At 39.3% G+C, this 25,966-nt stretch overlaps 1 protein-coding gene across 1 annotated transcript; it reads left to right on the top strand.

The window, feature by feature from the left end:
• The first annotated feature begins 23,419 nt into the window (after positions 1 to 23,419).
• Positions 23,420 to 25,614, top strand: LOC116556793 (protein SETSIP-like). The gene has a single exon (XM_032286168.1). The coding sequence runs from the start codon at positions 23,441 to 23,443 to the stop codon at positions 24,248 to 24,250; it is 810 nt and encodes a 269-aa protein (XP_032142059.1). The 5' UTR covers positions 23,420 to 23,440; the 3' UTR covers positions 24,251 to 25,614.
• The last annotated feature ends 352 nt before the right edge of the window (positions 25,615 to 25,966 follow it).

Below are 25,966 nucleotides of genomic sequence, written 5' to 3'. Positions count from 1 at the left end.
GCAAATTCTTTTTTCCATTCTATTGGTTGCCGGTTCACTCTAATGATTGTTTCTTTGGCTGTACAGAAGCTCTGGAGTTTAATTAGGTCACATTTGTCTATTTTGGCTTTTTTGCCAATGCTTTTGGTGTTTTAATCATGAAGTCCTTGCCTATGCCTATGTCCTTAATGGTTTTGCCTAGGTTTTCTTCTAGGGTTTTTATGGTGTTAGGTCTTATGTTGAAGTCTTTAATCCATCTGGAGTTAATTTTAGTGTAAGATGTCAGGAAGGGATCTAGTTTCTGGTTTCTGCACATGGCTAGCCAGTTTTTCCAAAACCATTTATTAAACAGAAAGCCCTTTCCCCATTGCTTGTTTTTGTCAGGTTTTTCAAAGATCAGATGGTTATAGATGTGTGGCATTGCCTCAAGGGCCTCTGTTCTGTTCCATTGGTCTATATCTCTGTTTTGGTACCAGTACCATGCTGTTTTCATTACTGGAGCCTTGTAGTATACTTTGAAATCAGGTAGCGTGATGCCTCCAGCTTTGTTCTTTTTGCTTAGGATTGTCTTGGCTATGCGGGCTCTCTTTTGGTTCCATATGAAGTTTAAGGTGGTTTTTTCCAGTTCTGTGAAGATGATCACTGGTAACTTGATGCGGACAGCGTTGAATCTATAAATTACTTTGGGCAGTATAGCCATTTTCACAATATTGATTCTTCCTAACCATGAGCATGGGACGTTTCTCCATTTGTTTGTGTCCTCTCTTATTTCTTTAAGCAGTGTTTTGTAGTTCTCCTTGAAGAGGTACTTTACATCCTTTGTTAGTTGTATTCCTAGGTATTTTATTCACCTTGTAGCAATTATGAATGGGAATTTGCTCATGATTTGGCTGTTAGTCTGTTATTGGTGTATACAAATGCTTGTGATTTCTGCACAATGATATTGTATCCTGAGACTTTGCTGAAGTTGCTTATCATTTTAAGGAGATTTTGGGCTGAGATGATAGGGTCTTCTAAATATATAATCATGTCTGCAAATAGAGACAATTTGACTTCCTTTTTTCCTAATTGAATAGCCTTTTTTTTTTCTTGTCTAATTGCTCTGGCTAAAACTTCCAATACTATATTGAATAGGAGTGGTGAGAGAGGACATCCTTGTCTAGAGCCGGATTTCAAGGAGAATGTTTCCAGTTTTTGCCCATTCAGTATGATATTGGCTGTAGGTTTGTCATAAATAGCTTTTATTGTTTTGAGATATGTTCCTTCGATACCTAGTTTATTGAGAGTTTTTAGCATAAAGGTCTGTTGAATTCTATTGAAGGCTTTCTCTGCATCTACTGAGATAATCATAAGGTTTTTGTCTTTGGTTCTGTTTATGTGGTGGACTATGTTTACAGACGTGTGTATGTTGAACCAACGTTGCATCCCTCAAATGAAGCCTACTTGATTGTCATGGATAAGCTTTTTGATGAGCTGTTGCAATTGGTTTGCCAGTATTTTATTGAAGATTTTTGCATCTATGTTCATCATAGAGATTGCCTGAAGTTTTCGTTTTTTTGTTGAGTCTCTGCCAGGTTTTGGTATCAGGATGATGTTGGTCTCATACAATGATTTGGGAAGGATTCCCTCTTTTTTAGACTGTTTGGAATAGTTTCAGAAGGAATGGTACCAGCTTCTCTTTGTACCTCTGGTAGAATTAGGCTGTAAACACATCTGCACCTGGACGTTTTTTGGTTGGTAGGTTATTAATTGCTGCCTCAACTTCAGCCCTTGTTATCGGTCTATTCAACGTTTCAACTTCTTCCTAGCTTAGGCATGGGAGGGTGCAAGTGCCCAGGAATTTATCCATTTCTACCAGGTTTACTGGTTTATGTGCATAGAGTGTTTTGTAGTAATCTCCAATTGTAGTTTGTATTTCTGTGGAATCAGTGGTGATATCCCCTTTATCATTTTTTATTGCATCTATTTGATTCTTCTCCCTTTTCTTTTTTATTAATCTAGCTAGCAGTCAGTCTATTTTGTTGATCTTTTCAAAGAATCAGCTCCTGGATTTATTGATTTTTTGAAGGGATTTTTGTGTCTCTATCTCCTTCAGTTCTGCTCTGATCTTTGTTATTTCTTGTCTTCTGCTAGCTTTTGAGTTTTTTTTTTATCTTGCTCCTCTAGCTCTTTCAATTTTGATGATAGGATGTCAATTTTAGATTTTTCCTCACTTCTCATGTGGGCATTTATTGCTATAAATTTCCCTCTAGACACTACTTTAAATGTGTCCCAGAGATTCTGGTACATTGTGTCTTCATTCTCGTTGGTTTCAAAGAACATGTTTATTTCTGCCTAAATTTCATTGTTTATTCAGTCGACAATCAGGAGCCGGTTGTTCAGTTTACATGAAGCTGTGCAGTTCTGAGTTAGTTTCTTAATTCTGAGTACTAATTTGATTGCACTGTGGTCTCAGAGAAAAGTTTGTTATGATTTCCATTCTTTTGCATTTGCTGAGGAGTGATTTACTTCCAATTATGTGGTCAGTTTTAGAGTAGAAGCAATGTGGTGCTGAGTAGAATGTATATTATGTACATTTGAGGTGGAGATATCTGTAGATGTCTATTAGGTCCCCTTGGTCCCGATCTGAGTTCGAGTTCTGGATATCCTTGTTAATTTTCTCTCATTGATCTAATATTGACAGTGGAGTGTTAAAGTCTCCCACTATTATTGTGTGAGAGTTAAGTCTCTTTGTAGGTCTTTTAGAACTTGCTTTATGTATCTGGGTGCTCCTGTATTGGGTACATATATATTTAGGATCATTATCTCTTATTGATGCATTGATCCTTTTACCATTATGTAATACCCTTCTTTGTCTCTTTTGATCTTCATTGGTTTAAAGTCAATTTTATCAGAGACTAGGATTGCAACACCTGCTTTTTTTTTTTTTTTTTTTTTTTTTGCTCTCCGTTTGCTTAATAAATCTTCCTCCATCCCTTTATTTTGAGCCTATGTGTGTTCTTGCACATGAGGTGGGTTTCCTAAATACAGCACACTGGTGGTTCTTGACTTTTTATCCAATTTGCCAGTCTGTGTCTTTTGATTGGGGCATTTAGCCCATTTACATTTAAGGTTAATATTGTTATGTGTGAATTTGATCCTGCCATTTTGATGCTAGCTGGATGTTTTGCCCGTTAGTTTACACATTTTTTTTTCACTGTGTCGATGGTCTTTACCACTTGGTACATTTTTGGAGTGGCTGCTACTGGTTGTTCCTTTCCTTGTTTAGTGCTTCTTTCAGGAGCTCTTGTAAGGCAGACATGGTGGGGATGAAATCTCTCAGCAATTGCTTGTCTTCAAAGGATTTTCTTTCTCCTTCACTTATGAAGCTTAGTTTGGCTGGATATGAAACTCTAGGTTGAAAGTTCTTTCCTTTAAGGATGTTAAATATTGGCCCCCACTCTCTTCTGGCTTGTAGGGTTTCTACCGAGAGATCCAATGTGAGTCTGATGGGCTTCCTTTTGTGGGTAACCCAACCTTTCTCTCTGGCTGCCCTTAGCATTTTTTCCTTTATTTCAACCCTGATGAATTTGATGATTATGTGCCTTGGGGTTGCTCTTCTTGAGGAATATTGTTGTGGTGTTCACTGTATTTCCTGGGCTTGTATGGTGGCCTGGTTTGCTAGGTTGGGGAAGTTCTCCTGGACAATATCCTGAAGAGTGTTTTCCCGCTTGGATTCATTCTCTCCGTCACATTCGGGTACACCTATCAAACGTAGATTAGGTCTTTTCACATAATCCCATATTTCTTGGAGGCTTTGTACATTTGTTTTCACTCTTTTTCTCTAATCTTGCCTTCTTGTTTTATTTCATTGAGTTGATCTTCAATCTCTGATAGCCTTTCTTCGGCTTGGTCGATTTGGCTATTCAAACTTGTGTATGCTTCATGAAGTTCTTGTGCTGTGTTTTTCAGCTCCGTCAAGTTTTTTATATTCTTCTCTAAGCTGTTTACTCTAGTTAGCATCTCATCTAACCTTTTTTCTAGGTTCTTAGTTTTTTTGCATTGGGTTAGCACATGTTCTTTTGGCTCAGAGAAGTTTGTTATTACCCACCTTCTGAAGCCTGTTTCTGTCAATTCATCAGATTCATTCTCCATCCATCTTTGATCCCTAGCTGGTGAGGAGTTGTAATTCTTTGGAGGAGGAGAGGCGTTCTGGTTTTGGGGGTGTTTCATCCTTTTTGCGCTGGTTTCTTCCCATCATAGTGGCTTTATCTACTTTGTGGTCTCTGTAGTTGGTGACTTTCAGATGGGGTCTCTGAGTGGACGTCCTTTTTGTTGATGATGAAGTTATTTCTTTCTGTTTCTTAGTTTTCCTGTCAGGTTCCTCTGCTGTAGGACTGCCGGAAGTCCACTCCAGACCATGCTTGCCTGGGGATCACCCATGGGGGCTGCAGAACAGTAAGAGTTGCTGCCAGTTTCTTCTTCTGTTATCTTCTTCCCAGAAGGGTACCTGCCAGATATCGGCCTGAGCTCTCCTTTATGACGTGTCTCTTTGGGTATACAGGGATCAGGGAGCTGCTTAAGGAGACAGTCTGTTGCTTATAGGAGCTCAAGTGCCATGCTGGGACCTCCATTGTTCCATGCCAGCTGCTAGGCAGGTACTTTTAAGTCTGCTGTAGTGGAACTCATAACCACCTATTTTCCCAGGTGGTCTGTCCTAGGATGTTCGGCTTTATTTATAAGTTCCTGTCGTGCTGCTGCCTTTTTTCATAGATGCCCTGCCCCGCACAGAGTAGTCTAGTCACAGTCTGCCAACAGAGGTGTTGCTGAGCTGCTGCAGGCTCTGCCCAGCTGCTGTGTGAACTGTCTCGGTAGTGGCAGACAGCCTCGGTAGTGGTGGTTGCCCTTCCCCTCACTGAGCTGGACCGTCCTGGGTCCAGCTGTGCTTGCTGTGCAACTCTCAATCCAGAGCATTTCAGATTGCTTGTTTTGTGGGGGTGGTACCCGCAGAGCTGGATTGCCTGGCTCCCTGTCTCTGCCCCCTCCCTTTCAGTTGAATGGATGGCTCTGTCTCCCAGGCATTCCAGGCACCAGTTGAAACGGCCACCCAGATTTGTCTGTGTGCCAACCTAGCACTGGCTGAACTGCCATGCAGAAAACTCGTGGCGCTTTTCAGCCCAGGAGTCTCTTGGTCTGTGGGCAGTGAAAATTTGTTTGGAAATGCAGTGGGCACTCACCCTCTGCATTGTTTTTGCTGGGAACTGCGCTCCGGAGCTTTTTCTATTTGGCCATCTTGGATCCTCCCCCCAATTTATAACTTTCTTAAAGAATCTTACAAAAAGTTCTATTACAGGTATCCCTAGATATGTAAGATATAGCTAGAAGTAGTCCATTCAAAAGGAGAAAAGAGAATAGGTATTAGATGAGAAAAGAAACAAAGAAGAGAGTTTGAAAATTAAGTCTACGAACTACAGGTTGCCTGGAAAGAGTAGGAGGGTCTCCTCTATGAGCTCAGCATGGATCTGTTTTAAGCTAATCCAAAACCCTTCCAAATGAGCTTATTAGATTCTAATTTGATGGCTCTGAACCTAATAAGAATTCAGATCAAACTGTTCTTCTTTCTCAGAGAGACAGCATTGTCAAAGAGCCAAAATTGGAGTGGGTGTTTGGGGGATTGAGCTTTACAGTTTTCATATTATGATTCACCTCTCTACCAGCAAACCCTTCCCCCATGTCAATAGCATCTGTCATACATTTTTATTCAAATTCCTCACCACTAAGGGCAATCAGAAGCTGAAGAGATGCTCCTACAGAAGTGACCTCAACAAAAATAGAAGTCAATAACATAGCCAGCTGACACAGAGGATGTCAGAAAGTGCAAAATGATGGCAAAGAAAAAAGGCAAAACTGTGTAAGGCAGTAGAAAAGGAAACAATCACAGGCCATGATGAAAAATTAGGGCAATTATCTGGATAATTCAGCCTCAAAACTCGCTTCCTGATGATTGACATAAATGTGTTTCCTTCTCTGGGCTCCATTTTCACAATAAATGGAACATTGACGCTGCAATAACAGCTTTCTATTCTCCATCATTGCTATTTACAAGAAATTTAAAGGAAATATACCTTCTTTACTCCTACTTGAAAGTTTAGATCTGATGTTAGGGAATGTTTTATAAATATGATGCTGCCTGGCAGTTTGGCTTAGAAAGAAAATAAAATTATTTCTTGCCTGGATTGTTTCTTACCTGTGTTATCCAAATGTTGGTGCCAATTCTTCAGTTCGGTAGACTTCTAGAATTGGGTTGACAGAAGTTATCCATTCAGAACCAACTTACGGGTCATAATAAGTGAGCTAGGGAATCAAACCCACTGGCACTCAAGGAGAATAAAGGACATAGACATATACAGGTCTCCAGTGCATATGCAACAAAGTAGAAAAAATCAACTGCCCAAACAGAAGATAAGAAATATTTCATTTCTCTGTTTGAGTCAAATGACATCCTAGCATCTACAGTGATTATGTGAGTATGGAAATAAATGTCCCTCTTCTCTTTTAGCCACTTAAGATGTACACAATCCAGTAATCCACTGACATTCTCAGATTTTAAATTAACAGTTCCAATTCTTTCTAAAAGAGACACCAAATATCTGTAACATGTAATAATTTTTAGTTGTCCTGAAGCACAAATTTGAACTGAAGAACAGGATTCTGGTATGCAAGAGTGGATACTTAATAAACCTAGCCTCCTGTCCAATGTTCTTCCTCAACTTGGACTTGTCATTTTTCTTACCTATTGCAATGTACACAGTTTATTGAAGAGAACTGGGTGATATGGTGTTATTTATTTATGAATTTCAAGGGTATTACAGGTGAGGAGAGGGGCTGAAATGAGGGGCCCACCACCTCTACAGGGTATATAAAGAGAAATTTGGTTAGCTACCATTTGAGAAAAGCCAGAGCATTTTTCTAGACCTTAGCACTTATGGGACTTGGCCACTAAATTGAGGGTTCACCACACATACATATTGTACCTATCAAGTTCTATATGTTGGGTCCATGGTAAATCAATAGGACATTTATATTCCCAGAGTTACTTACTTCAATGAATGAAGTGGGATTAACCTAAGATGTGCTACACTAATCGTACCCTGTTCATTTCATGTGTACTGGCATACCAGCATACTAATAATTCACAGATTTCTGACCTCCATCATAACTATTGTGCTGGAAAACCTTACCTGTCTCTGCTACCACCCAAGGAATATTTTCTATTTTAGCTGCCAAAACTGGTAAACACTTTGGAGTCCAGATTGATGAATTAAACACTATTGTCTAGTGTATCCTAAATATTCTCCTTGGCATCCCAGGAGAACTCACATTAGGTCCAGTTAATATAAAAGAATGAAGAGAGAAAAGATGTTCTTCTTTATTCATTCTAACATCAATTGTTCTATTCCCAAAGAATAGTGGATGAAGTTTGAATGTGAAAACTTAATTTCAACAGAGAGTGTAAGATACATTTCTGAATGATTGTCCTTGAATATTCTTCAAGGGCTGCCCTCACAGATATGAATACAACTGCTTTCCCAAAACAAACAGAAAAGAAGACACTATGTTAGAAATACAAAAATCATGATGGTATTCAAGTCTCCAAAACTCACCCAACATTACTTCATCATAACCTGACTAAATGGGTGGGATGGCAAAGGGATGCCAGAAAGAGATCTCTATCTCTCTTTCCATTTTGTCCTTTTGCTTCACTTTGCTTTTCTTTTATTCTTTTTCTCTCTGTTCATTCCCCATAAAAGGCCCATATAGACACTTATCATCACAGGGTGTAACACTTTAGAGCAGAAAGAGACCTTATAAGTTACCTTGGCCAAAGCCTTCCTAAATCCCTACCAACATCATTCAGGTAGTTGTTGATGTGCCTATAGCCTAAATGTGAATCTCCTCATTCCACGATAAGGGTTGTCAGCATATGGAAATACAGAAAACGGCAAATGACATTGCCTTAAGTCAAAATGAGACATAATTAAGATGATGAGCCACCAACATAATTCCGATCCACCAGGTACAATTTTCTTTTGTTCATTTGTTTGTTTTAAGGAATAATTTATTACAGTAAAAATCATCCTTTTCAGTGTACAGTCTGTGAATTTTGGCAAATATACATAGTCATGTGACTACCCCACCAAACTCAAGATATAAAACCATTCCCTCATCCTAAAAATTTCCTCAACTCCCTTTGGAATCAACCACCTGCCCCAGCCCCAGCCCCTAGAACTACTAATTTGTTTTGATTCTCCCAGGATGTCCTATAAATTGAATCACAAAGTATGTAGCCTTTGAGCTGGCCTCTTTCACTTAGCATAATGCATTTGAAATGCATCCATGTTGTTGAATGTATCAAGGGTTTCATTCTTTTATGATTTACTTTTTTAATAGTATATGTTTAATTCAGAGAAAAAATGACAATGCTATAATTCTAACCACAAATTTCATTACAAATGCCAAAAATAAATTTAAGACCGAAATATAGATTTACAATAAGGAAAATACTCAAAGCAAGCTCTTTAAATAATATCAATTTGTTGCTATTACTTACAAGTGATAATGAAAAAAGCAAATACATTTAACGTTCTTCCACTAATTTTTAATAAATAGCTGATACACCATCCTGAGTTCTAGCTATTCTAATTCTATAACTTGATCAAAAAATCATATTTAAATGAGAAAAGGAAATAGCTTGCCCTGCTTCTAACTCTTGTGATTAACTATCCTCACAAACAAGTAGGTAATTATTTTTTGTCAAACACTATATAAGCTCTTTTAGCTGTAATTCATAAAACAATGCATCAAGATTGGCATTATGATACATTAAATGCAGAATCAGCGTGGTAGTACTTTTCATTGTCAAGTAAGAAATTGCAAAGATAGGGGGAGGATCCAAGATGGCCGTTTAGGAACAGCTCAGGATTGCAGCTCCCAGTGAAAGCGCAGAGGGTGAGTGGACGCCACATTTTTATTGCTCGCAGACTAGGAAATTCCCAGGCGGAAAAGCTCCACAGGTCACCAGCGCGGCTGTTTCGGCCGGCGCCGCTGCTCTGCCCCGCGCGGCTGCTTTGTCGGCGCCCCGGAGCCACGGTTCTCCGTACAAAATACACTGGTCCGGGGGCCCTTTTGACTGGCGATTGGAGCCACGGGAAGTCACCCATTCGTCTGTTTAAAAAGGGGACTGAGCAGAGAACCAGGACAGTAGATTCCAGGGCAAAAAAAAAAAAAAAAAAAAAGCGCCACAAACCTCAGTGCCGCTGTTTAAGCCAGCGCAGTGAGTGGCCGCAGGGGAAAACAAACAGACCCCGGCGCCTCTTCAACAGGCGACTGGAACACCAACTTAAAAAAGGCTCTGAGGCAGGGAGCCAGGCGATCAGGCTCGGCTGGCCCCACCCCCACAAAAGAACAGCAACCAGAAACTCTGGATTGAGAGTTTCACAGCAAGCGCAGCTGAACCCGGGACGGTCCAGCTCTGTGAGGGAGGGGCGTCCGCCATTACCGAGGCAGCCCGCCAGGACTGCGGTAGTCGGCCAATGCTGAGGCAGCCCGCCATTGCTGAGGCAGCCCGCCGTTGCCAAGGCAACCCACCACAGCTGAGAGACTCCGCCTCAACAGAGGCGGGCCACCATTGCCAAAGCAGTTCTAACTACACCCATATAAACAGGACTGCAGGGAAGTTCACTCGGGAGCGGGGCGGAGCCCACAGCAGCTCAGCAAAGCCTCTATAGGCCGACAGTGACTAGGCTGCCTCCTGGCTGGGCAGGGCAGGTCTGAAGGAAAAAAAAAAAAGAAGGTGGCAGCATAACAGAAACTCATAAATAAAGCCCTAAATCCCTGGGACAGAGCACCTGGGAACAAAAAGCAGTTTATGAGTTCTGCTGCAGCAGACCTAAACGTACCTGCCCAGCAGCTCTGAATGAACAACAACAGAGCTCACAGCTCACCATTTGAGCTCCTATAAAGAAGAGACCATCTCCTCAAGCAGCTCCCTGACCCCTATATATCCAAAGAGACACCTCATAAAGGGGAGATCAGATTGACACTAGGCGGGTATCCTTCTGGGACAAAGATAGCAGAAGAAGAAAACTGGTAACAACCCTTGCTGTTCAGCAGCTGCTGCAGGTGAACCCCAGGCAAGCAGGGCCTGGAGTGAACCTCAGCAGACCTAGAGCAGAGGGGCCAGACTGTCAGAAGGAAAACCAAGAAACAGAAATAACCTCATCATCAACAAACAGAACGTCAATCTGAAAGATTTGAGACCCAATCTGAAAGCCAGCAACTACAAAGTCGACAGGTGGATAAATCCTTAAGGAAGGGAAGAAACCAGCACAAAAAGGATGAAAACACCCGAAACCAGAACACCTCTCCTCCTACAAGGGATCACAACTCCTCACCAGCAAGGGAACAAGGTTGGAGGGAGAACGAGTGTGATGAAATGACAGAATCAGACTTCAGAAGGTGGGTAGTAAGAAACTTCTGTGAACTTAAAGAACATGTTCTAACCAAATGCAAAGAAACTAAGAACCTTGAAAAAAGATTTGACGAAATGCTAACGAGAATGGACAAAATAGAAAGGAATATAAGTGAATTGATGGAGCTAAAAAACGCAACACGAGAACTTCGTGAAGCATGCACAAGTATCAACAGCCAAATTGACCAAGCAGAAGAATGGATATCAGAGGTCGAAGATCAACTCAATGAAATAAAACGGGAAGGCAAGACTGGAGAAAAAAGGGTAAAAAGGAATGAACAAAGTCTCCAAGAAATGTGGGACTATGTGAAAAGACCTAATCTACGTATGATAGGCGTACCTGAATGCGATGAAGAGAATGAATCCAAGCTGGAAAATACTCTTCAGGATATTATCCAGGAAAACTTCCCCAACCTAGCAAGGCAGGCAAACATTCAAGTCCAGGAAATACAGAGAACACCACAACCATATTCCTCAAGAAGAGCAACCCCAAGGCACATAATCGTCAGATTCACCAGGGTTGAAATGAAGGAGAAAATACTAAGGGCAGCCAGAGAGAAAGGTCGGGTTACCCATAAAGGGAAGCCCATCAGACTCACAGCAGATCTCTCAGCAGAAACCCTACAAGCCAGAAGAGAGTGGGGGCCAAGATTCAACATCCTTAAAGAAAAGAACTTTCAACCCAGAATCTCCTATCCAGCCAAACTAAGCTTCATAAGTGAAGGAAAAATAAAATCCTTTGGGAACATGCAAGTACTCAGAGATTTCATCACCACCAGGCCAGCTTTACAAGAGCTCCTGAGAGAGGCTCTACACATATAAAGGAACAACAAGTACCAGCTCAACTAAAGGGCAAAACACCCAGCTAGCACCAAAATGGCAGTATCAAATTCACACATAACAATATTAACCCTAAATGTAAATGGACTAAATGCCCCAATCAAAAGACACAGACTGGCAAATTGGATAAAAAGACAAAACCCATCAGTGTGTTGTATCCAGGAAACCCATCTCACATGCAAGGATACACAAAGGCTCAAAATAAAGGGATGGAGGAAGATTTACCAAGCAAATGGAGAGCAAAAAAAAGCAGGAGTTGCAATTCTAATTTCTGATAAATTAGACTTTAAAGCAACAAAGATCATAAGAGACAAAGAGGGACATTACATAATGGTAAAAGGATCAATGCAACAAGAAGAGCTAACGATCCTAAATATATACACACCCAATACAGGAGCACCCAGATACATAAGGCAAGTTCTTAATGACTTACAAAGAGACTTAGACTCCCACACAATAATAGTGGGAGACTTTAACAGCCCATTGTCAACATTAGACAGATCAACCAGACAGAAAATTAACAAGGATATCCAGGACTTGAACTCAGACCTGGACCAAGCAAACCTAATAGACATTTACAGAACTCTCCACCCCAAATCCACAGAATATACACTCTTCTCAGCACCACATCACACCTACTCTAAAATTGACCACATAATTGGGAGTAAATCACCCCTCAACAAATGCAAAAGAACGGAAATCGTAACAGTCTCTCAGACCACAGTACAATCAAGTTACAACTCAGAATTCAAAAACTAACCCAGAACTGCACAGCTTCATGGAAACTGAACAACTTGCTCTTGAATGTTGACTGGATAAACAATGAAATGAAGACAGAAATAAAGATGTTCTTCAAAACCAACGAGAATGAAGACACAACATACCAGAATCTCTGGGACACATTTAAAGCAGTCTCTAGAGGAAAATATATAGCAATAAGTGCCCACATGAGAAGCAAGGAGAGATCAAAAGTTGACACCCTATTGTCAAAACTGAAAGAGCTAGAGGAGCAAGATCAAAAAAACTCAAAGTCTAGCAGAAGACAAGAAATAGCTAAGATCAGAGCAGAACTGAAGGAGATAGAGACACAAAAAACCCTTCAAAAAATCAATAAATCCAGGAGCTGGTTTTTTGAAAAGATCAACAAAATAGACAGACCACTAACCAGATTAATAAAAAAGAAAAGAGAGAATAACCAAATTGATGCAATAAAAAACAATAAAGGGGATATCACCACAGATTCCACAGAAATTCAAACCATCATCAGAGATTATTACAAACAACTTTATGCACACAAACTAATAAACCTGGAAGAAATGGATAAATTCCTGGACAGTTGCCTCCTCCCAAGCCTAAACCAGGAAGAAGCCGAAACCCTGAACAGACCCATAACAAGGTCTGAAGTTGAGGCAGCAATTAAGAGCTTACCACCTAAAGAAAGCCCAGGTCCAGATGGGTTCACAGCCGAATTCTACCAGACATACAAAGAGGAGCTGGTACCATTCCTTCTCAAACTATTCCAAACAATACAAAAAGAGGGAATTCTTCCCAAATCATTTTATGACACCAGCATCATCCTGATTCCAAAACCCAGCAGAGACTCAACAAGAAAAGAAAACTTCAGGCCAATATCCATGATGAACATAGATGCAAAAATCTTCAATAAAATACTGACAAGCCGATTGCAACAGCACATCAAAAAGCTTATCCACCATGATCAAGTAGGCTTCATCCCAGGGATGCAAGGATGGTTCAACATACGCAAGTCTATAAACATAATTCACCACATAAACAGAACCAAAGACAAAAACCACATGATTATCTCAATTGATGCAGAAAAGGCCTTTGACAAAATTCAACAGCCCTTTATGCTAAAAACCCTCAATAAGCTAGGTATTGATGGAACGTATCTCAAAATAATAAAAGCTATTTATGACAAACCAACAGCCAATATCATACTGAATGGGCAAAAACTGGAAGCATTCCCCTTGAAATGTGGCACCAGACAAGGATGCCCTCTCTCACCACTGCTATTCAATATAGTATTAGAAGTTCTAGCCAGAGCAATCAGGCAAGAAAAAGAAATAAAGGGCATTCAAATAGGAAAGGAGGAAGTCAAATTGTCTCTATTTGCAGATGACATGGTTGCATATCTAGAAGACCCCATCGTCTCAGCCCCAAATCTCCTGAAACTGATAAGCAAGTTCAGCAAAGTCTCAGGATACAAAATCAATGTGCAAAAATCACATGCATTCCTATACACCAATAACAGACTTAAAGAGAGCCAAATCAAGAACAAACTTCCATTCACAATTGCCACAAAGAGAATAAAATACCTATGAATACAACTAACAAGGAACGTAAAAGACCTCTTCAAGGAGAACTACAAGCCACTGCTCAACGAAATAAGAGAGGACACAAACAGATGGAGAAACATTCCATGTTCACGGTTAGGAAGAATCAGTATCGTGAAAATGGCCATACTGCCCAAAGTAATTTACAGATTCAATGCTATCCCTATCAAGCTACCAATGACCTTCTTCACAGAACTGGAAAGAAACACCTTAAACTTCATATGGAACCAAAAGAGAGCCCGTATAGCCAAGTCAATTCTAAGCAAAAAGAACAAAGTGGGGGGCATCACACTACCGGACTTCAAACTATACTACAAGGCTACAGTAATCAAAACGGCATGGTACTGGTACCAAAACAGAGATATAGACCAATGGAACAGAACAGAGGTCTCAGAGGCAACACAACATATCTACAACCATCTGATCTTTGACAAACCAGACAACAACAAGCAATGGGGAAAGGATTCCCTGTTCAATGAATGGTGTTGGGAAAGCTGGCTAGCCATGTGCAGAAAGCAGAAACTGGACCCCTTCCTGACACCTTACACTAAAATTAACTCCAGATGGATTAAAGACTTAAACATAAGACCTAACACCATAAAAACCCTAGAAGAAAATCTAGGCAAAACCATTCAGGACATAGGCATAGGCAAGGACTTCATGACAAAAACACCAAAAGCATTGACATCAAAAGCCAAAATAGACAAATGGGACCTAATCAAACTCCACAGCTTCTGCACAGCAAAAGAAACAATCATTAGAGTGAATCGGCAACCAACAGATTGGGAAAAAATTTTTGCAGTTTACCCATCTGACAAAGGGCTGATATCCAGAATTTACAAAGAACTAAAACAGATTTACAAGAAAAAAACTAACAAGCCCATTCAAAAGTGGGCAAAGGATATGAACAGACACTTTACAAAAGAAGACATACGTGAGGCCAACAAACATATGAAAAAATGCTCATCATCACTGGTCATCAGAGAAATGCAAATCAAAACTACGTTGAGATACCATCTCACGCCAGTTAGAATGGCGATCATTAAAGAATCTGGAGACAACAGATGCTGGAGAGGATGTGGAGAAATAGGAACACTTTTACACTGTTGGTGGGAGTGTAAATTAGTTCAACCATTGTGGAAGACAGTGTGGCGATTCCTCAAGGACCTAGAAATAGAAATTCCATTTGATCCAGCAATCCCATTACTGGGTATATATCCAAAGGATTACAAATCATTCTACTATAAGGACACGTGCACACAAATGTTCATTGCAGCACTGTTTACAATAGCAAAGACCTGGAACCAACCCAAATGCCCATCGACGATAGACTGGATAGGGAAAATGTGGCACATATACACCATGGAATATTATGCAGCCATCAAAAACGGTGAGTTTGGGTCCTTTGTAGGGACATGGATGAACCTGGAAACCATCATTCTCAGCAAACTGACAGAAGAGCAAAAGATCAAACACCGCATGTTCTCACTCATAGGCGGGTGTTGAACAATGAGAACACATGGACACAGGGAGGGGAGCACTACACAGTGGGGTCAGTTGAGGGGAAATAGGGGAGGGACGGTGGGGGGTGGGGAGCTGGGGAGAGATAGCAAGTGGAGAAATCCCAGATGTAGGTGGTGGGGAGGAAGGCAGCAAATCACACTGCCACGTGTGTACCTATGCAACAATTTTGCATGTTCTTCACATGTACCCCAAAACCTAAAATGCAATAAAATAAATAAATGGGGAAGAAAAAAAAAAAGAAATTGCAAATATAAATAAACCCTGAAAATTTCAAGATCTAGAATGTGATCCTAGCTGGTACATGGAAGAAGTAAATTCAATCAGGCTACCTGATGTTTCCTTTTGCTGCCTAGAGCAGGGCAGTTTCCAAGCTTGTAAGAAGACACAGTTTGTCCTTGTCCCTCTCACACTTTGAGGGGGAAAAAGGGGGCTCTTCAACTCTGTTGAGGAAAAAAAAAAGAAAAATACATAAGCTGAAGAAACTTTACAGCAGGCCCAATGTAGTGAAAGTTGACAACTGAAGATAAATTTTGACAAGTGATTTTAACAATTATGGTTTAACATATAGGAAGCCTGATAGTGCACAAGGGCTAGGTTCTAAAAGTAGAGATGTATTTTTAAAACCTGCCTTGTGCTTTTAACCCTCTGGTTTTCATTTTCAACAAAATTAAAAACCAGAATCTCAGATATTTGAAGGAAATGCTTCTCTGTTCTATTAAGAATTTTAATTCATCTTAAATCATTTTTTACATTGTCTCCAAAATTCATCTGCATCAGAAACATGTGTTAGCCACCTATTCTATAGCGAGTGCTGTGCTGAATATTAGCAATACCAAGGTAAATAAGATATACTGCCTCCTTCAGGGGGCTTAAGTTTCCAGAACATAAAGGTACTGAAAAACAAACCACAAATATCACTCTATCCCTTTCAAAAATCATGTGTTGATAACAGGAAAATATGTAATGTAACTTCAAGAATGGTGTGAAGGGAGGAAGCAGAGCAAGATGGCTCCATAGAAGCCTCCACCAATTGTCCTCCCTGCAGGAACATCAAATTTAACAACTATCTACACGAAAAAGCACTTTCATAAACACCAAAAATCAGGTGAATAATTACTGTACCTGGATTTAACTTAATATCACCGAAAGAAGCGCTGAAGAAGGTAGGAAAGACAGTCTTGAATTGCCAACACCACCATTCCCCCATCCCATGACAGTGGCCATGTGGCATGGCAAAAGAATCTGTGCACTTGGGGAAGCAAGAGCACAGTGATTGGGAGACTTTGCATAGGAACTCATTGCTGCCAACACTAGGCAGAATTCAGCCAGCACTCACAGAGGCAACATTTAGACCAGCCCTAACCAGAGGAGAATCATCCATCAAAACTCAGTTGAAACTAGTTTTTGCAAGCCACACCAAAGTTCTCTGGGATCCTACATAAACTTGAAAGGTAGTCTAGGCCACAAGGACTGCAACTCCTAGGCAAGTCTTGGTACTGCACTGGGCTCAGAACCAGTCGATGTGGGGGCACACAAGCTAATGAGATATCAGCCAGGATAGTTAAGGGAATGATTGTACTAACATCCCCCAATCCTAGGCAGCACAGCACACAGCTCCAAAAGGGACCCCCTCCTTCTACTTGAGGAGAGAAGAGGGAAGAGTAAGGAGGACTTTGTCTTGAAACTTGGATACCAGGTCAGCCACAGTAGGATAAAGGCACCAGGCAGAGTTCTAAGGTCCATGTTCCAGGCTCTAGCTCCTGGATGACATTTCTAGACACACCCTGGGCCAGATGGAGATCCAATGCCTTGAAGGGAAGGACCCAGTCCTGGCAGGATTCATTACCTGCTGAATAAAGAGCCACTGGGCCCTGAAAAATCAGCAGTAGAAACTAGGTAGTGCATACCATGGGCCTTAAGTAAGACTGAAATCTGCTGGCTTCAGGTGTGACCAAGTACATCCAGAGCTTAGTGGCTATAAAAAGAGACTCCTTCTGCTTGAAAAAAAGAGAGGAAAGAGTAAGAAGACTTTCTCTTGCAGTTTATATACCAACTCAATCACAGTGGGAAAAGCACTAAGCGTGCCCTTGGGGTCCCCAATTCCAGGACTTGACTTTGGATGACATCTCTCCACCTACTCTGGGCCTAAGAGGAGTCCACTACCGTGAAGGAAGAGTCCCAACCCTGGCAGCATTTACCACAAGATGACTGAGGAGGCCTTGGCCCTTGAGTGAATATTAGCAGTACTCTGGCAATACACCTCGTGGGCCCGTGGTGGTGGTGGACACAGGGAAAGACTGTGAAAAAGAGAGGCAAGAAAGGAAAAAGAAAGAGAAGAGTGGGAAGGAGAGTTTCTTCTAGTTTCAGTTCCAGCTTAGCTGCAGTAGAATGGAGCACCAGATAGATTTCTAACATGTCTGACTCCAGGGCCTGGCTCTCAGACAGCATATCTTGACCCACCCAGGGTCCAAGGGAACTTTCTATCCTTAAGGGAAAGATACAAGCCTGGATGGCTTCATCAACTGCTAATTGTATAGCACTAGGGCCTTGAGAGAACAAAGGTGGTGGCCAGGTAGGGGTTACAGTGGGCCTTGGGTGAGACCCAGTGCTGAGCTTATTTCAGCCTTACCTGGAACAGTCCCAGTGATGGTAACCACAGGAGTGCTTGTGTCACATTTCCCTCACCTCGAGGCAACTCAACACAGACAGAGACACTCCATTTGATAGGGAGAAAGTAAGAGAAGACAACAGTCTCCATCTGGTACTCCAGAGAATTCTTCCAGACTTTATCCAAACCACCAAGACACTACATCTATGAGAATGCAAGAACGACAGTGTTTCTGGGCTTGGGGTGCCCCCTAATAAGATATGACTGCAGTGATCAAACACTTAGATCACAACACCCGTGTCTTTTTGAATACCTAGGAAGCCTTCCGAAGAAAAACTGGTACAAACAAGCCCAGACTGTGAAGACTACAATAAATACCTAACTCTTCAATGCTCACACATTGACAAACATCCACCAGCTTCAAGATCATCCAGAAAAATATGACCTCAAAAAACAAACTAAATGAAGCACCAGGGACCAATTCTGAAGGGACAGAGATATATAAATTTTCAGACACAGAATTCAAAATAGCTGTTTTGAGGAATCAAAAAAATTCAAAATAACACAGAGAAATAATTTAGAATCCTATCAAATAAATTTAACTAAAAGATTAAAATAATTTAAAAGAATCAAGCAGCAATTCTCAAGCCGAAAAATGCAACTGACATGCTAAAGAATGCATCAGAGGCTTTTAACAGCAGAATTGACCAAGGGAAAGAATTAGTGAGCTTAAAAACAGACTATTTGAACATACACAGTCAAAGGAGGCAAAAGAAGAAAAAATGAAGCACACTTACAAAATCTAGAAAATAGTTTCACAAGGGAAAGTCTAGGTTGTATTGGCCTTAAAAGGGAGGTAGAGAGAAAGGTAAGCGCAGAAAGATTATTCAAAGATTATTAACAGAGAACACCTGAAACCAAGAGTAAAATATCAATATTCAAATACAAGCAAATTAAAGAACATCAAGCATATTTAACCCAAGGAGGACCACCACAAGACATTTAATAATCAAATTCTAAAAGATCAAAAATAGGGAAGGGATCCTAAAAGTGGCAAGAGAAAACAAAGAAATAACATACAAACAATGAAGCTCTACTATGTCTGGCAATAGAATTCTCAGTGAAAACCTAACAGGCCAGGAGAGAGTGACATTACATATTGAAAGTGCAGGAAAAAAAAATTTATTCTAGAGTATTATATCCAGCAAAAAAATCCTTCAAACATGAGGAGAAATAAAGACTTACCCAGACAAAGCTAAGACATTTCATCAACACCAGATCTGTTCTACAAGAAATGCTAAAGGAAGTTCTCCAATCTGAAATAAAAAAACATTAATCATCAATAAGAAATCATCTCAAGGTACAAAATTCACTGGTAATAGGAAGCACACGTAATATTATAACATTGTAATGGTGGTGTATAAACTACTCTTATCTTAAGGGGAAAGAACAGAGGGCAAGCCAATAAAAAATAATAACTGCAACAACTCTTGAAAACACAGAGAGTACAATAAGACATAAGGACAAAAAACAAAAAGTTAAAAAAGTAGGGAGACATACTTAAAGCATGGAGTTTTTGTTAGTTTTCCTGTTGCTTGTCAGTTTGCTTATACAATCAATGCTAAATTGTCATCTATCTAAAATAATGGATTATAAGATAGAATATGCAAGCCTCATTGTAATGTCAAACTAAAAAACACACAACAGAAATACAACAAATAAAATTGAGAAAATTAAATCAGACCACCAGAGAAAGTCACCTTGACTGAAAGGAAGGCAGTAAGTAAGGAAATAAGGAAGAGAAGACCAAAAAAAATACTAGAAAACAGATAACAAAATGGCAGGAGTAAGACCTTTCTTATAAATAATAACATTGAATGTAAAATGAACTAAACGCTCCAGTCAAAATACAGAGAGTGGCTAAATGGATTTTTTAAATGGCCAAATGATCTTCACTTAACACTCTTCACTTATGAAGATACACATAGACTGAACATGAAGGGACAGATAAAGATATTCTATGCCAATGGAAACCAAAAAAGAGCAGGAGTGGCTATACTTATGTCACATAAAATAGATTTCAAGACAAAAACTGAGACGAAGAAGATTACTATATAATCATGACGGGATCAATTCTTCAATAAGATATAAAAGTTGTAAACATATATGCATCCAACAGTGGACACTCAGATATATAAACCAAATATTATTAGAGATCAAGAGAGATATAGACTATGACAAAATACTAGCTGGAGACTTCAACACCCAACTTGCAGCATTGGACAAATCTTCCAGACAGAAAATCAACAAAGAAACATTGGGCTTAATCCACACTATACAACAAATAGATCTGAGAGATATTTACAGAACATTTCATACAACAGCCGCATAATACACATTCTTTTCCTCAGCACATAGACCATTCCCAAGGATAAGCCATATATTAGGCCACAAAACAAGTCTGAAAGTATTCAAAAATTGAAATAACATCAAGTATCTTATCTGACCAGGATGAAATAAAACTAGACACGAATAACAAGAATTCTAGAAACTACACTAACACATGGAAACTAAACAATATGCTCCTGAATGACAAATGGGTCAATGAAGAGAATAAGAAGGAATTTCAAAAAAAATTTAAACAAATAATAATGGAAACAAAACATATCTAAACCTATGAAATACAGCAAAAGCTGCAGTAAGAGGAAAGTTTATAGCTGTAAGTACCTACATCAAAAAAGAAGAAAAACTTCAAATAAACAACCTAATTATGCATCTTGAAAAACCAGAAAAGCAAGAGCAATCCAAATTCAAAATTAGTAGAAGAAAATAAATAATTAAATGCAGAGAAGAAATAAATAAAATTAAAATTGAAAAATGCAAAATATCAATGAAACTAAAAGTACTGTGAAAATATTTTTAGAAATTGAAAAACCTTTAGTCAGACTAAGAAAAGATAGAAGACTCAAATAAAATCACAGATAAAAAGGGAGACATTATAATCAATACAGCAGAAACTCAAAGGATCATCAGAGGCTACTACGAGAAACTATATGCCAATAAATTGAAAAACCTAGAAGAAATGGATAAATTCCTAGACAGATATAACCTATCAAGACTGAACCATGAATAAATTCAAAACATGAACACATAAATAACAAGTAACAATCAAAGCCATAATAAAGATTTTCCAGAAAAGCAAAGCCTGGGACCCAATGTCTTCATTACTGAATTTTACCAAACATTTAAGGAAGAACTAATGCCAATCCTATTCAAATTATTCCAAAAAAATAGTATAGAAGGGAATATTTCCGAACTCATTCTATGAGGCCAGTATTACCCTTGTACCAAAACCAGACAAAGACACATCAAAAATAGAAAATTAGAGGCCAATATCCCTGATGAACATTGATGTAAAAACTCTCAACAAAATACCAGCAAACCAATTTCAACCACACATTAAAAACATTATTCCTCCTATGAGTGAGAACATGCGGTGTTTGATTTTCTGTTGTTGTGTCAGTTTGCTGAGAATGATGGTTTCCAGGTTCATCCATGTCCCTACAAAGGACACGAACTCATTGTTTTCGATAGCTGCATAATATTCCATGGTATATATGTGCCACATTTTTCCTGTCCAGTCTATCATCGATGGGCATTTGGGTTGGTTCCAGGTCTTTGCTATTGTGAACAGTGCTGCAATGAACATTTGTGTGTATGTGCCCTTATAGTATGTGGGTGTTGAAAAATGAGAACACATGGACACAGGGAGGGGAGCATCATACACTGGGGTCTGTCGGGGGGAAATAGGGGAGGGACAGCAGGGGGTGGGGAGTTGGGAAGAGATAGCATGGGGAGAAATGCCAGATATAGGTGATGGGGAGGAAGGCAGCAAATCACACTGCCATGTGTGTACCTATGTGACAACCTTGCATGTTCTTCACATGTACCCCAAAACCTAAAATGCAATTAAAAAAAAAAAAAAAACATTACTCCTCATGACCAAGTGGGATTTATTCCAGACATGTAAGCATGGCTCAACATATGCAAATCAATCAGTATGATACATCATATCAACAGAATGAAGAATAAAAACTATATGATCATTTCGTTTGAAGCTGAAAAAGCATTTGATTAAATTCAATATCTCTTCACAATAAGAACCCTCAAAAATTAAAAGGAACATATTCCAAAATAATAAAAACCATATAGCTCAGACCCACAGTTAATATCATACCAGATGGAGAAAAACTGAAAGCCTTTCCTCTAAGGTCTAGAACATGAAAAGAAAGCCCATTTTCACCACTGTTATTCAACACTGTTCCAAAATTCCTAGCTAAAGCAATCAGAAAAAAAAAAGAAAGAAAGAGCACCAAATTAGAAAAGAATAAGTCAAAACAAGAAGTCATCTTGTTTGCAGATGATATTAGTGATTTGAAAATTTATATTTGGAAAAGAAACTAAAGATTCCAACAAAAAATATTTCTTCACAGAAAAAAGAAAAAAGATCCTATAATTTAATGGAGCCACAAAATACCCAGAATAGCTATCCTGACGAAAAACAACAAAACTAGAAGAGTAACATTATCTGACTTCAAATTATATTACAGAGATATAGTAACAAAAAGCAAATTAAAATGGATTAAAGACTTAAATCTAAGACGTCAAACTATGAAAGTACTACAAGATCCAGAATTGTATCCTCAGGAAAAAAATGTCATGAGAGCAGAAAGTAGTGACATTTGGATAGTTAATGTGGTTTAGTTACTAGCACTGTATCAATTGTAATTTCCTAGTTTTGATAAGTTGTATCAAAATACAAACAAGTTTTATGATTATATAAGATATTTACACCAGGGGAGGCTGGGTGAAGGGTAAATGGCAACTTTCTGTATTATTTTTGCAACTGTTCTGTATGTCTGAAGTTATTTCTTTAAAAAAATTACAAATTAGAAAGACACAAAAAAGTTGTCCTGTCACCTTGGTCTTCTCCAGTCTGAAATAGTTATATAGTCTGTCCCTGAATTTCATAATATTGGTCAGTTATTTTTAGAATGTCTTTCAATTTGAGTGTATCTGGTGTTTAACCATGATTAGATTGAGGCTATGCATTTTTTACAAGAATATCACATAAGTAATATTGTAACTTTCTCAGTACATCTCATCATGAATTTAGTGATGTTATCATTGGTGACATTAACCTTGATAAAATATCTCCTGGCTTTCTCCACTGTAATTTTCTCCTTGTAATTAATAAATACCTCATGAAAGATAAAAAGAAAAAAAAGAAAGAAAGAAAGTACTACAAGATAACTTTAGGAAAATTATGCAGAACATTGGACTGGGCAATGATTTCTTGAGTTATACCCTGTTAGCACAGGCAATCAAAGCAAAGATGCACAAAAAGGATCACATCAAATTAAAAAGCTTCTGCATAACAAAGGAAACAATCAACGAAGTGAAGAGACAATTCACAGAATGGGAGAAACTATTTGCAAACGTCCCATCTGACAAGGGATTAATCAGTATTAATTCAAACAACTCCATGGGGGAAAAAAATTAATAATCCAATCAAAATTGGGCAAAAGGAGTGTTCTGCCTGCTTCCAGATGAGTGAGAAGACTCATGCTCTGGTTCTCAGACTTCCCCAGCAGCATGGCCCCCAAACGCCAGTCTCCGCTCCCGCCTCAAAAGAAGAAACCAAGACCACCTCCTGCTCTGGAACTGGAGGAGACATCAGCCTCTGCAGGCTTGCTGAAGAAGGGAGAAAAAGGACAGCAAGAAGCAACTGAACACATTGATGAAGTACAAAATGAAATAGACAGACTTAATGAAGAAGCCAATGAGATTTTGAAAGCAGAACAGAACTATAACAAACTCCACCAACCATTTTTTCAAAAGAGGTCAGAATTGATTGCCAAAATCCCAAATTTTGGAGTAACAACATTTGTCAACCATCCACAAGTGTCTGCCCTGCTTGTGGAGGAGGACGAAGAGGCACTGCATTATTTGACCAGAGTTAAAGTGACAGAATTTGAAGATATTAAATCAGGTTACAGAATAGATTTTTATTTTGGTGAACATCCTTACTTTGAAAATAAAATTCTCTCCAAAGAATTTCCTCTGAATGAGAGTGGTGATCCATCTTCAAAGTCCACCAAAATCAAATGTAAATCTGGAAAGGAATTGATGAAACATTCAAGTCAAACGCGGAATAAAGCCAGCAGGAAGAGGCAGCATGAGGAAACAGAGAGCTTCCTTACCTGGTTTACTGACCATTCTGATGCAGGTGCTGATGAGTTAGAAGAGGTCATCAAAGATGATATTTGGCCAAACCCATTACAACACTACTTGGTTCCTGATACGGATGATGAAGAAGGAGAAGGAGAAGATGATGATGAAGAGGAGGAAGGATTAGAAGCTACTGATGAATAAGAGGATAAGGATGAAGGTGAAGAAGATGAAGATGATGATGAAGGGGAGGAAGGAGCGGAGGATGAAGAAGAAGATGACTAACAGAACACTGATGGAGTCCAACCTTCCTTTTTAAAAAATTTCTCCTGTCCCTGGGAGCAAGTTGCAGTCTTTTTTTTTTTTCTTCCCTCGTGTGCTCAGTCACCCTGTTTTTGAGGTCTCTTTTCTCTACACCACGGTTCTTAACTTATTTTGGGGGAAATATCTTGAGCAGAATACAATGGGAAAAGAGTCTCTACCCCTTTCTGTTTGAAATTCATTTTTATCCCTTCCTGTCTAAACAAAAACTGTATGGAATCACCACCACCGAGCTCTTTGGGAAAAAAGAAAAACCTGCTCCCTTCGCTCTGCTGGAAGCTGGAGGGTGCTAGGCCCCTGTGTAGTAATGCATAGAATGCTAGCTTTTTTCCTCCTTTCTCTGTATACTGGGCTCAGAGAGTACACTGTGTCTCTGTGAATATGGACAGTTAGCATTCACCAACAAGTATCTGTCCACTTTCTCTTGTTTAAAAAAAGAAAAAAAAAAACTTTAAAAAATGGGGTTACAGGAGGTCAGCAAAGGCGGGGGGTTGAGATGTTTGAGTGGGTTAAGTGGGCATTTTGACAATGTGGCTTCTCCTTTGGCATGTTTAATTGTGATATTTGACAGACATCCTTGCAGCTTAAGATGACACTTTTAAAATAAATTCTCTCCTAATGATGACTTGAGCCCTGCCACTCAATGGGAGAATCAGCGGAATCTGTAGGATTTTATTTGGAATTGACATTCTCTATTGTAATTTTGTTCCTGTTTTTAAATTTTCTTTTTGTTTCACTGGAAAGGAAAGATGATGCTCAGATTCAAACGTTAAAAGTGTACAAGTTGCTTTGTTACAATAAAACTAAATGTGTACACAAAGGATTTGATGCTTTTCTCTCAGCATATGTATGCTTGCTATGACCTTCCAAGTTTGACTTGTATAACATCACTGTCAAACTTTGTCACCCTAACTTTGTATTTTTTGATACACACTTTGCAGGATGACTTCAGAGCTATGTGGATTAAGTAACGGGATCTGAATCAATGTATTAATATCTCCATAGCTGGGAAACATGGGTACAATTTGCCATTGGTTTCTGAAAGTATTCACATCATTTGGGATGCCAGATTGCTCAATACTTTCTGAGTACATTATGCCCTTGATTTTTTATCTCCAATTGGCAGTTTTTAAAATTGGCCTTTTACCTGGATATAAAATAATAGTGTCTGCCACCACCATCCAACAGACCTGGTGCTCTAATGCCAAGTTATACATGGGACAGTTGCTGGCATGTCTTCATTGGCTGTACAAAATGTGGCCAAGGAGACAGGCTCTCAGAGTAAGAAGTCTGTGATGGTTAGCAGTAAATGTCCCTGCTCTCTGGTATAAAGCTCTCAAATGTGAATCTGGTGGGATAAAGGACTCAGCTCTGTCTGCTCAATGCCATTGTGCAGAGAAGCACCCTAATGCATAAGCTTTTTAATGCTGTAAACTACAGTAGCTGAAATTAAATGCCACTTTTTCAGAGGTGAATTAATGGACAGTCTGTTGAAATTCAAAAGCTTTTTGCTGTATAAAACTTGATAAATGGAACTATTCCATCAATAGGCAAAAGTGTAACAACCTATCTCGATGGATAGTATGTAATTTCTGCACA

Source organism: Sapajus apella, unplaced genomic scaffold (genome assembly GCF_009761245.1).
Source record: "Sapajus apella isolate SASKATOON/1434 unplaced genomic scaffold, GSC_monkey_1.0 scaffold17, whole genome shotgun sequence".
Classification (NCBI taxonomy): domain Eukaryota; kingdom Metazoa; phylum Chordata; class Mammalia; order Primates; family Cebidae; genus Sapajus; species Sapajus apella.
Note: the sequence above shows the minus strand (reverse complement) of the source record. Positions and strands in the feature narration are given on the sequence as shown.

Coding starts and splice junctions, on each gene's coding strand:
- LOC116556793 (XM_032286168.1), top strand. CDS start 23,441: ATGCTCTGGTTCTCAGACTTCCCCAGCAGCATGGCCCCCAAACGCCAG.